General features: G+C 41.2%; 1 protein-coding gene across 1 annotated transcript in view; it reads right to left on the bottom strand.

Annotated features, from left to right (window-relative positions):
- Window positions 1–13268, bottom strand: part of LOC103374366 (DNA ligase 1) — a gene marked incomplete at its 3' end in the record, with an annotated part of 62580 nt that overhangs the window by 6145 nt on the left and 43167 nt on the right. Inside the window, exons 21-24 of the mRNA XM_008304444.1 lie at window positions 11935–12079; window positions 11275–11357; window positions 9331–9483; window positions 1564–1617 (exon numbers count right to left, since the gene is read on the bottom strand). Coding sequence (XP_008302666.1) covers window positions 1564–1617; window positions 9331–9483; window positions 11275–11357; window positions 11935–12079 — 435 coding nt within the window. The remainder of the gene's footprint in view (window positions 1–1563; window positions 1618–9330; window positions 9484–11274; window positions 11358–11934; window positions 12080–13268) is intronic.

Below are 13268 nucleotides of genomic sequence, written 5' to 3'. Positions count from 1 at the left end.
TGTTCCAGTTATAGTTTTGATTAACCGTGCTAATAAAGTCCTCTCAATAATGTGTTTGGGCAAAAACGACAGGAAAAAATGTCGCACTTTCTCACCGCCTAAAATGATGCCTTTGAGTTATGCGTTTTGTCTAATCAACACTCACATCCAAAAATATTCCGTCTACTATCATTAAAGACTAAAAAAACAAGCCAATCTGAGAGGCTGTTGCCAGTGAAATCTGCCATTTTCTTTGCTCAAAGAATTATTAAAACAATGAGTCAATCACGATGATTTTTCTGTCGTTCGACTAATTGCTTAATTGATCTACTGTTTGAGCTGTAGTGGTGTTAGATTTGTACTGGTCAAAATACTCCCCCGGTACGAGAATAAAAATCAGAAGAAGGAAAAATTGGGGATCAGTGCGGGCCTCATTACAGCACACACCTCGCCACCCAGAGTGTGAACAAAGCCAATCGTCTCCTTGTCTCGAATCCCTCAGGCCTGCAGCAGTGCTGCAACCAAAGCAACACGGCCACACCACCGGCTCGCCTTAATTCACCATCCATCACTTTCACTACAAAGCACTACAGTACAGGCTGTATTGGTCTGGGGGAAAAAAAAAAAAAAAAAAAGGTTACAGCACCTTCTCAATCACTGCTTCAGTGTGGTGATTCTGCACTGGGCAGCAGTTTGTAACACTGACTCTAAGCCTTTAATCTTTATAACATTACTTAATACAAAAACAAAGCCCACCGTGGAGTGTGGCAGGTTTGTACAGTCGGTATTATTTAACAATTAGTGACTTTTCTAAACAGATTACTGAATTTTAACAGACTCCGTTCCCAATCTAAATTTAGCCGGTAAAGTCAACAGAACACTCAAATGAATTCTGACTCTCACAACAGCTATCATTTTCAGAGAGCAGTTGTCAATTTCTTCAAATGCTGCTGCTCTGCTGCTCTGGAACAAACCTCTTCAAATGTAAATTGAAAAAGCAATTCATTACTGAACGTCAGAGCACGCCCGCACAGTTCCTCTAAATGCAGGATTCTTTTTGTTTCCCCCACTGGAGAACAGAAGTAGTTCATAGTTTCTGTCCAATATTTCCCAAATAAAGACTAAATTCACACTTTTGCAAGCCAATTTGTGTAATGTGTGTTATTGTTAAGTGGTATATGACTATATTATGAACTAAGTGAACAAACCTGGAGGGTAAAAAACATTTTCTGTAATTCTCCAAGCTTATTTGTATGACTTATCTCCTTTTGGCAAAGTAAAGGTACCTTGAGGTGCTGCTTACAGAGTAAGTTGTATTTTAGGAGTATATCTGCACACTGGCTCTCTTATTTTGATATCAAAATCTGCATTTATATCAGAAAACATGAAATCAATGATGAATTAAATGAATGCACGGTTATTTGCAGAGTGAAAGTTGCATTCGTTCTGACTCTTCTAACCAAAATCCAATGGAAATGAAGTTAAAACTCAGGTTACGATTTGCAAAAAGTGCAGGCATCAATGTGAGGAAACAAGTTTTGACTCAGAGTTGGTAGGTGCATCAGTCATGTGGTGCCACTTTACCTTTAAGAACTTGTAATGCTGCTCCAGATCTTCATCCTTGAAGCCTGTCCCGATCTGGAGGAGACGAAAGGAGATAAGAAAGACACACACACTCAGATATACACGTACACATATTCCCTCATGGTGAGACAGCAGACATTTGGCAGCGAGCGGCAGAACACAGAACAGCAAGCAAATCCCCCCCTACACCATGAGCGCCTTGTCTGCCTGCTTTGCCTGAAGCGTCATGTCACCTCTCAAAAGACCTGAACCCGCTGAGACACAAGAATCACCTAACGGGCTGACACGCACAGAAAGGGGAAGGAAAAAAGGGCTTGTGTATCATGCAAATATTGCATTTTCCAGCTCACAGATGTATTCTGCAGGTGTCCGTGAGAAGCTTTACAGTAAAGGCAGCATTCAGAAAAGGTTTAGTGGGGTTTAATTCAGCTGTGGGGCCTTTATGCATTATCTATCAGCGCAGGCCAAGTCTTCTACCAAGCCGACTGGCGGTGCGCGTTTTTAAAGGAGCGAGGAGCTAATATGAAACACCTATTTCACAACAAATGCACAGCTAAGCCAATTACGAGCTGTTTGTGTTGTGGAGTGATAATCAGACCGCTCCAGCAGCTTAATGCGATCAATACAGGTGTTTGTGCGTGTGTTAACATTTACTAAGCGGCACGGCTTGCTAGCGCTAACATTTGTTGACACTGGTGCCAATGTGGCGCGAGTTTCGGCACCAATGAACGAGACTTTTTTCAAATGCAGTAATTCGAGGAATTTAAACTCGCTTTCCCACAAACCTGTTTTACATTTTACTTTAAAGCTGGGACAGAAATCTGGAAAAAACTAATCACCAGTGGAGCACAGGCGTATGTGCATGTTGTAAATATGCACATTTGTCAACTTAAAAGGTAACGTTTTCTTGTGGCTTTACACAATATTCAACTCCTTCTGTCTGTGTGACCCGTTTCGCCGCCACACACACAACTTTCACTGTGGCTGTTTTGTACTTCGTCACCAATCCAAAGACTTCTAAATGGCTAAAGTCACAATCTAGATCATTTGTTTTCAAATTTTCCTTCTACTAAGGACCCTTTACAAGACTGAAGATATACCTGTGACCTCCTCTTGTTTGTCTCTTGTCTATATTTTATGCATTTATAGTGTTGGTTATATAGAAAATTACACAGGAGCAATGTATTTGAAAGACATTTAACATCCAATCATCCATCCATCCATCATCTATACACCGCTTAATCCTCAGTACGGTTGCAGCGGGACTGGAGCCTATCCCAGCCAACTTAGGGTGAAGGCAGGGGACACCCTGGACAGGTCACCAGTCTATCACAGGGCTACACTTACAGACAGACAACCAAGCACACTCACATTCACACCTACAGACAATTTAGAATCACCAATTAACCTCAACGTGTTTTTGGACTGTGGGAGGAAGCTGGAGAACCCGGAGAGAACTCACGCTGCACAGAGAGAACATGAAAGATCCCAAGCATCCTAACCAGGATGAGGTGACGGTGCTAACCACGGAGCCACCTTGCAACCCGACATTTTCCATATATTGAAAACATTTGCACCACATAGTACTGCACAGTGCTGCACATAGTGTTGTAAGTTTGGAATGCCGAAGGCAAATCAAATGAAATCAAGAGGATTTTTCGGTAAAGCGTGGTGTAAATTAACATTGCATGTTAATGAATAATTGTCTTAACTTGCACGCCATAGTTTTGCGTCGATGTAAAGATTGACAGTAACTTGATAAATAAAGAATTTATTTTTGTTGGCCTTTGTGCCTTTATTTGACAGTGCAGTGAGAGAGACAGGAAAGTGGGGGAGAAGAATGGGGGAGGACGTGTGGGGAAGGGTCATGAGCGGGATTCGAACCCATGACTTCCACATTGGGACTGTAGCCCTGCACATGGGACGTCAGCTCAACCCGGTGAGCTATGGCGGCGCCCCAAATAAAGAACATTTTAATCAGAAAATATCTGTTATTTCAGAACCACTGGTCAAAATTTCATAAGCCTGAAAACAGAACAAAGAGGAGGTGCAGGAGTCTAGTTTGCTCTCAGGCTACTTGAATTACAATATGCTGAAAGGTTAGAATGGAATAAAATAGTGCCTACTTTGAGAATGCAAATACCACAGCAACTTACCAATTCTAAGGCTGCCACACCCTAGAGCATACTCTGCTTCATCATCTGTTTTACTCTTAGTGGGACCATAACTCACAAAATCAAGATAATGCCGTATGAAAGAAGATGTGACGCTGAGCAACTGGACCATAAATTCATTAGGAAAATGTTTACTGAAGTCACAAATCCAGTGAGAACTTTCTCACAGACTCCTGTACAACCAGATGTGTTTTAGCAACCAGAAGAGTCGCCCCCTGCTGGCTGCTTAAAAGAATGCAGGCATAAGGCACTTGTGCATTAGCTACCTTTCAAACCCGGAGGATACATCCATGTTTTATACACAGTCGATGCAATATTCAGCAAAGTTATAATGTATGAATGTGTGCATCCACCCCTGAGCCTGGATCTCCTGAAGGTTTCCTCGTGGTAAAGGGGAGGCTGTTTTTTTTTCCCCACTGATGCCAAAGAGCTTGCTCAAAGGGAATCTTGGGATTTATTGGGTTTCTCTCAGCAATATATTAGTCTAAGGTCTCCACCTTACTGTGCATGATGCCCCAGAATGACCTATTTTACGAAGTGAAGCTCAATAAATTAAACTGGATGTAATTACGTTGGATATTTGTCTTGTAAATCCAATAATTCACACAACAATGATGAAGAAAAGAAAAAAAAATTCCTGAGAGCTATGCAGTGTGTCTATGTTTGAAATTTGACTGAAGTAAACATTTGAATCCTATCAGTGCATCTGTGTTTGCGGTTGTCTTAACGCATGCAGCTGTACAACAACTCTGCTTCAATACAGAAATAAAGTACAGTTCAATGTCAGCTTTCCTTACATGACAGCTGTACACGTTGTTCTCGTCTTTCTCTTTCTGCATGTCTGTTTCCTGGCTGTCAATGGTATGTTCTACCTCTCATCTTGTATGTTTGCATCTGCCCTCCTTCCATTTCTTCATTTCTTCACAGCAGAGAGAAGGTTGCCTAGCTCAAGTCCCATTTGTTTGACAGCACTCGCTTTAGCACCTTTTCGTTGAATAGACTTCTTGATTTTTCTTTTGATACTAACCACTCAAGCGAGCCTGTTCCTCTGAGTCATTCCCGCCTGACATAATATCAACCTACAGAGCGTCTACCAAGACAGCAAACTGTAAAGGCACTTCTAAGGTATTTTACAGGGCTCCTTGAAAATGGACTCGAATATCAAGCGTTTAACAAGATGGGTGCTGACATAGCAGCCAATACTCGTGCAAGGAAAAACCTAGCAGAAAAAAAAGAAGCAAAACCAATGATGTATGTGTTAAACTGTCAAATATCACAAAGGGTGTCAGTGTTTTGTCGAAATGACTGAGATCCAAGTCTTGAAAAAACAGTAAGTCAGTAACAATCATGGCCAAATATCAACTGAATGAACCTCTTCCATTTATCAGCCTCACTGACTCCTGGATCTCCAAACAAACTGAATAAAACAGTGTTGCTATGGCTATAACCTCCAGTAGCCGTCTTTTCTGTTTCATTAGTGTCCTTCTTATTCTGTGTGAGTGGAGGCTTTGCGAACTGCGTGGACGCCCAGCAGCAGCAGCAGCACTGCTCATGGATCTGCTGGGGACACTCGCTCAAGGACATTTCAGCAGGACGTATAGTCCAGATTACATTTGGGAGATGGAAATGTGGGTTAAATTCTGCTTTCAGCTACAGCCGAGCCTCTCAAACTGACAATTCCTGAAGTCTAGCATGTCAAGGACAACAAGATCTCTGTCTCTCCCCTTTTCTTTTTTTAATATTATAGATTTTGGCCTTTGTTTTATAGTTGACATTGAAGACTGAAAGGAGGATGATATGCAGCACACAAAGTAGAATCTGCAGTCACAGAGCGCAGACTGCCGAGCTGCCAATATGCACCACAGAAAACCGCGGAAGAAGTGTCAGCTGTATTTTTAAGTGGTGACGAAACACATATGCTCCCATATTAATCAATACAACTGTCTATATGGGACATTCAGCTACGTTGTACGCTCAAACACAACCCAAAGTCTATTTTTAAATCTCTATTTTTTCCATTTTAGACAACTACAGCAATTGGCACAACCAAAACACACATTACCTACAGTCAATACGGTGCCTGAATGGCTCCAGTGTAGATGAACAGAGGACGGAAGCTGCTGCTTTCCCAACATGCAGCTCAGTCTACAGCTGCTGTACAGACTGATAACCTTAATCAGGGAAGAATGTCGCTCTTAGATTGAAACAGAAATTTCACAATTATGCATATGAGCACTATTCAGAGTCCACAATAAATCTGTTGGAACAAAAACCTTCTCATACCAGCATTGTGTTTGAGTCACTGAACATGCTTCTCACTTAGTTATCAACGCACTTTGCCAGATGACTTTGGAGACATATTTTGTAATAAAGACAAAATAGGAAAGGGGGAAAAAAATCTAGCCTCGTATTACTTGTGAACATGTGGTGTAAATTGAATGACACTGTCTGCCAAATCCACACAGTTTCAAGCCTAGCAGTATGAAAACCAGCCCACCAAATTGGTAGTAAGTATGTCAAGTGCAGGAGCATCACTCAGTCAGTGTGCAATTTAATTATGAAATGAACTGATTTTGGCTTCGTTTTTTTGAAGACCGAGTCCCTGTGTATTTTATTTTTTTTAAATATTAGTAAAAGTTGCTGTGCATGTGGGGGAGGTAATGCACCGGCACGACTTTAAAAAAGCACAAACTGTAACTGCCAAGTTACTCACATTAAACTGAGATAAAACAAAATGGAAGCCAGTACATCTCAGAGTTGGAAACTTCATCTTTATGTGACCAAAAATCTGAGATGAAAAGTGTGAATAAAAACCTGGTGTGAGTGGATGCACCAGGTGGCACTGAGAGGACGCTTGTGACCAAATGCTGTGCAGCATTTGGAGGTTGGAGATGGAGGCCTGAAAGTTTCAAATATGCTGATGGCATAAAGTAAAATGCTTGTGCTGATAAAATATTAAAAACAGAAAGAATCTCAAACACGAGAGTTATTTGTTTGTATTTTTCACAGCAAATAGTTGTAGTAGTTTAAACTTGTCAAGCCTCACTTATCCAGGAAAGTCATGTCATGTGTGAAAACATTAATGAGATTAATTTTTGCTTTACAGCACCAATTCACAGCATATGTTATCTCAAAGCAGGAGACCTTCCAAAATGTACACAAAGAAATCCAACAAATCCAATCTATTCCCTTTGAGCAGCACTTAAAAACAACAGGAGGGGAAAAAAATATTTTAAGAAGGCAAAACGTCCAGCAGAAGCACACTAACGGAGGGTGGCCATCTGTCTCGACTGCTACATCAATGGGCTCAAATTGGCCAATCAAAGACTTATCCGTGGCATAATGGGATGTCTTGAATCTGATTTACATAAAATTTGATGTGATCAGTATCAGCACATACCTGTGCTTGATACTTCTGTTCTTCTGTCTCCACAAAAGCATTTAAAAAAAACAAAAAGCGACAGCAATCAGATGTTCCTCTGGGATCACGATTTCACAGAAACCCTACTTGAAATATCACTCATTTGCTGGCTTGAGGTCAAAAAGCCTCAGAGGTCTCTGTCACGGTGCACCTTCACTCGCTAGACTCCCATAATGCTCTCTGCTTGCCAACATGGATGTGCTCTCCTCCTCTGGTTGTTACAGTGCCAACCAGGTACTACAGAGTATCTGCAATAGTTAACATGTGTGTTATCTTTGAAAATGGTTTCTGGTATCAGCAGATACTAAATATTACATTACTTGTGTCAGATGGGAAGCTAATGATATGTGATTGGGACATCCCTTGCGGCATATATGCTGTACAATATGCACTGAACTAAATATAGCAGGAAAATCTTGGGGTTAATTTAGAAATGGTTTCATGATATCGTTTGTCCTGCAGAGCAGCTCTGACTTAATTGCTTTCAGTACGTTCAGTACTGTCTGCAGCACATGTAGCAGAGTAAGGAAGAGATGGTGGTGTGGGGTCAAGCGTGTCTTCATCCGAAGCTGATAACTTCTTCATGTTGATGGAAATTCAAACAATAATGTTATTTTGCTCCATTTTCAATATAACTTTAACATTCATCCATCCATTATTTATACACCGCTTTATCCTCACTGGGGTCACGTGGGGCTGGAGTCTATAACCTTAACATGCTCTATGTATATCTATATGTATGTATAGTGTATACTTTTAAGCAGTGGCTCATATATTAATATAAGAATTTGTATTATGAAATAAAGTATTGGCCCCAAAAATCCAGTATCAGTCGAGCTCTAGATTATATTCACAGAACTTTAAGTTTGAATGGGAGAAAACCCCCGGCAGTGCCTGAAAAGTTAACATGGTTATCTAATGGGCACTTTAACCTCAGTCGGCTCCACTGGAGCAGCTCAGTGGCCAAAAGCAGAACGCTGTGGTTGTACCAATGAGCTCCCAGGTGTGAAAGTGTGTAAGCATGTGAAAGCGAAGCAGGCGGTGCTGAAAAAGTGTGTGTGTGTGTGTGTGTGTGTACTTGCTGCTGACTAAATCCCTTTTCCATGGATAAAGACATAAAAGTTAGAGAAGGAAAGAAAAATGGAGATGGAAGGTTTTCGCAGGACAGAGAAGAGACAGAATTTATGCTCTGTGGTAAAGTCGTACTCCGACTCGCTCTCATCTCAAATGCACACAAACACACACACTCAAGTGGTCACGCATGCTCCCAATACACGCTTAACACTTTTCCTAAGATGCAACCAGTCACACTGACACACTTGTTAAGATTTTCTTCTAACTCAGATTCGAGGGGGAAAGAGACACACACACACAGAGCTACCGCACAAGCCCAAAATACAACAAACATGTCTGAACCGCACACAAACTACAGACATAAACAAAAAGCCTTCGCATTCAATTAACACTCCAGACCATCTTGATACAAAACCCTGAAATACATATTGTATTACACAGAAAACAAACAAGCAAGTCTGCCCTCAAAGCCCTCAGGGTGTAATAATATATAAATATGCCCACTTTGAGCTGAAAATCGGTTGCACTGCTAACAAATTTTATATCAGTCTTTCCTCCCACACATTACATGTTAATATACATCAAATGCCACAGGGCAAAATTAAATTACACAGATTAACACTTTGAACTGCAGGTTTTGACTGCTGCCTGGAAATGCTGGCACACTTTTCCAGAGTAGAAATATTAAATTAGTTTCTCTGGAGATGTTTGCTCGGATGCCTAAACCTGGTGCCTGCAGGATAGCAAGGTGAACTGAAGGTGCTGGAAATTTAAAATGTTTCTACGTGCACTGTGTCAGCTTGTGAGGAAATAACACAAGTGTCAACCTTTATGTTCACTTTTTTTTTGTTAGAAAATGACAGATTTTGACATTTAGCCATTTGTATCTAAGCTATTCGTGCATATATGGACTTGCTTCTAAAAAAAGTGCATGAATTTTACAATCTTATACATGAAATAAGCCAAGAAATTGTCAACTAAGGAGTCTAATTTGCATATTTTGTGCACTAAAAGGAAAATGAAAAGGTCTTACAGGCCTACATCACATATATGTAGACTGCACCCTTTATGAGAAACACACTGAACACAAATACATACCTTGCAAACAGACTGAAACTCCTCGTTTTCGTCGTCGTAGCAGGCCAGCAGAAAACCCCCGTAGGTTCCCGTCCTTTTTCCTTTCCCCAGATATGCGCCGATCACGCACAGGTCTACCGTATCGCCCACCCCCTCCAGGTAGTCCTTCTTCAACTGGGGAGGGAAGACAACAGCATGTGAGAAAGACAGTTGCTGTGAATATTTTATGACTGGAGTTGTATCATGGTCCAATACAGCAAAATAAAAATATGTTTCTGACTGGAGCTAAGAGACGCATCTCAACATGAACAGATGAGCTAACACTCTAAAAACTGCAAATGCTTTTGCATAAATTGAATGCCAGAGGGAACAATTAGCACCAAGTCAGAGGTTTCAACTGCAGCCTCAAAATGTTGACGAGGTAATAGTTTCAGAAATGTTCTTCCAGCAATATGACATTAGTTTGGGTGAAAATAGATAAGCAAGAGAGGGTTCTTGCAACAAAGTTCTTTATCGATAAAAGGACACATTCACACTTTATGCATATGTATTGAAAAGACTCGATTATTTATATTTTGCACCAAAACCTTAAAGACTCCCTCTGGTGAAAATTCATTTGTTGCCTTGTTAGCATAACCACAGGGTGCTTTTTATAAGCTGGAAGAAATATCACCGGGGAAATAAGCAGTCAACACCATGGCTGAGCATTTCCACTTTGAAACTGCGCTGATTGTCGCTCATCAGTCCTATTCTGTTAGCTGAGGATTGGACCAAAAACTGAAAGAAGATGCAATTTACCAATTTTCAAAATGAAGGGCAGCATATCTCCCACTCAGCGGACTGTTTTCTAAACCACATTATTTTCTGTTAATGTACTAAATTTACAAAATGTTTTGAAGTTGAAATTTTTTAGACATTTTATTCATAGTACTCCCATTTGTGACCTATCTGCACAAAATCGGTGGCATTGCGCCTTGGGCTGTCGTGTGTAAACAAAAGCGGCATGTTGCTAGCACATGATGCAAATCACGGGATAGGATTGGCTGGCGATGACACGTTGCAAGTGATTTCCGTGGCTTCTTTGCGGTGTCATGCACGCTGACGGTATTTGACAGCGATATAGAGTGTAATATTATTACGCTCTGTAATACCATACGTTACCTACATGTAGAAAACAACTAAATGGACCGATCTAGGTAATAAACAAACAATCAATATTTTATCGTGTGTTAACGTAATTCGGGTTGTATCTCGGATGTAGCCTAAAGCGGCGCAATGTGACTGATTTCGTGCAGATGGGTCACATTTTAGCTTGCTTTACTGCTCGAACAGCTGAATTACTCCAGTATTATAACTCAGCAATGTATAATGTAGAGTAGTGTTGGGGACAGATGAGGGTCTGTTAATACAACAATAGGTCTACAATAGGATGTAGCACAGGACTTCTGAAGAGTTTAGAAGTTCCCACTGTGTTTGGATTCCAGAGGTGCTTTAATTTGTGCTTGCTGTCCATCCATAAACTCTTTTAATGATGAACTATAAAGTTGTGGATGACCAAGAACCTTCTTGTACAGTGTCTCCTCTAAACAAGCATTTGTTTTAAATACTATTTGTTTTCCCTGCACATGAGCGGTCGCAGTGATTGCAGTCTGGACAGCACCCTGGGTTTAAATTTCAGGCTGCATTTGATGAATTTGTAACTTTGATAAACAGAGAACAGTTCTTAGGGGTTTAATCAATGACCAGACAGGGAATTTAAAACGATAACAGCAAAGTGGTATCACAGTTTTTGCGCACCTACACGGACGTAAATAATGATCTTAAGTGTTTACAGTTGCTCTATACTTGTTTTTGTAAGCGTGTGTGTTGGAGTGAGTGCCTCTCCAGGCTTGCATTCATGACGTGTGTGTGTGATATACTACGACGCCACAATGCTGACCTCCACCGCCACACACAAACACACACCTTGAGCCAATTATGAGAGCGCTTTGCAATTTCATAGGTGGCATCCTTCTCCAGAGTCTTCACCATGAGGCCCTCGCAGGAGTCTACACACACACAAACACACAAACGCATTAATACACCAAAACACGATTCTGGCTGTGCAGAAAGGAAATGAAGAGATTATCTTTCAGATACATGAAAGGTCTTTGTTTCACACAAAAGGGAGACAGTGGACAAGGACACAGGCGTATAACTCATATACACACGGGAAACACATTTCTATGTTTTCTCTCATAAACAGAGTCAGACAGACACGAGAAAATTCAATTACACAACTCATAGGTTCCCCCTCTGTAACGCGTACACTCGCACAAACGCACAACAACACAACCGACACGCAGGCCAAACAAAGAGACGGCACACAGAGAAACAAGTGCTACACACAAGCCTCTCACAATTTACACATGAAGGCAGCAGGCAAAGGCACAAATGAAATGAAACTCTCACGCAGCACACCCACACACGAAAAGGTTCAAGACGCACAGGGACAGCAGGCGAGGAAACAAGTGCAGAGTTAGTACGCACACACACACACAAGCGCAAAAAAAGTTCGAGACACAAAGAGACAGCAGGAGAGAAAACAAGTGAGAAAGTGTGTCTGCATCTCGCACACAAACACACCTCGGACGGACTGCTCCAGGAATTCGGCGATGGTGTCGGTGTTGTCAGAGTCGATGGATCTGGCGAACACAAACTCTCCCTCCACCTCTGAGAAGCTTTCTCTCAGCAGAGCTCGACGTCGACACAACGGCTGTCGCACCAGAGACTGAACACACACACACACAAACAGAAACACACACATCATTACAAACGGCAAAACTGTATCATTACAACCATTTCCTCTTCATAGCTTGGAGCCTTGCAATGACAAGGATGAAATGCCATCTCTGTCGTCTACCCACACACATACAAACACACGGTCTCAGAGTATACTCACAGATACACAGTCACGAAAGCTTTAGGCACACGTACAAACACCCACACGCTCACGTGCAGACACACAAAAACGGCCTCGAATCTGCAGAACACATTCTGTCTTAAGTTGTGCACAATCGGTACGAGCATGTTTCTGCCCTCCTACGGTACTTTTGGGGGCATTTTGAATATGTGCATCAAAAAAAAGGAGCAAAATTATCCCAAATATCACAAGTCTGACAACACTTGGGTGAAGCAGAAAGGCACTCACATGCAGCATTTAAAAAGGACAATACACTAAAGGTCAACAGATGCCATTAATTAACGATGACACTGCAACACTCGGTCGAGGTGCCGACATATTGCTGCGATTTCTGGTCTACCAGAGAGACCGAGAGGAACAAAACGTAATTTCTCTTCCTTTCTGCTTCTGACAAACACTGTCGGCCATGTTTGTGTGGGAAGCTAGTGGGGGATCATGTCTTTGTTTGAGCAATATTACAGAAATCCTGAAGTTAGGAGTACAAATTCCCCCAGAGCAACTCGGCGGCTGAGGCAGAGTTTGAGTAGAACTTAATTTTGTGAGCACTTTCACATTATTCAGTCCCCGAGCTCTTTGATGACATTTTATGTCAACTTTGTATCCTTACATGACATAAAATGTCAACAGAGCTGCACCACGTTGGAAAGAACTGACATTGCAATATTTTGTTGGGATTTTCGTTGCAATATACATATATTTTTTTAAAAGCAGGAATTTTATCTAGATGACTTGAAAAAATCGATTATGAAAGAATTCATCGCTCTGGAATGATTGGAGGGATTTCGTAGGCAGGTGCACCTGCACAGAAAATAAAAAAAATATATTCAAAAAGCTGAAAAAAGACATTTTACAATAAAGACTTTTTTGAGTAAAAGCCAATTGGGACCTTTCTCATATGGTGCAACACCAGTAAAAGCATCTGAAATCGTTTTTTTAAACTTTAGATGGCATTCACATCTAGCTTTGCACTATTCATACAGAGCTTTGTAGCGCTGAT

The sequence above is a fragment of the Stegastes partitus genome, unplaced genomic scaffold, assembly GCF_000690725.1.
Source record: "Stegastes partitus isolate 25-593 unplaced genomic scaffold, Stegastes_partitus-1.0.2 Scaffold2223, whole genome shotgun sequence".
Taxonomy (NCBI): Eukaryota; Metazoa; Chordata; class Actinopteri; family Pomacentridae; genus Stegastes; species Stegastes partitus.
This window is presented reverse-complemented; position numbering and strand designations above follow the sequence as displayed.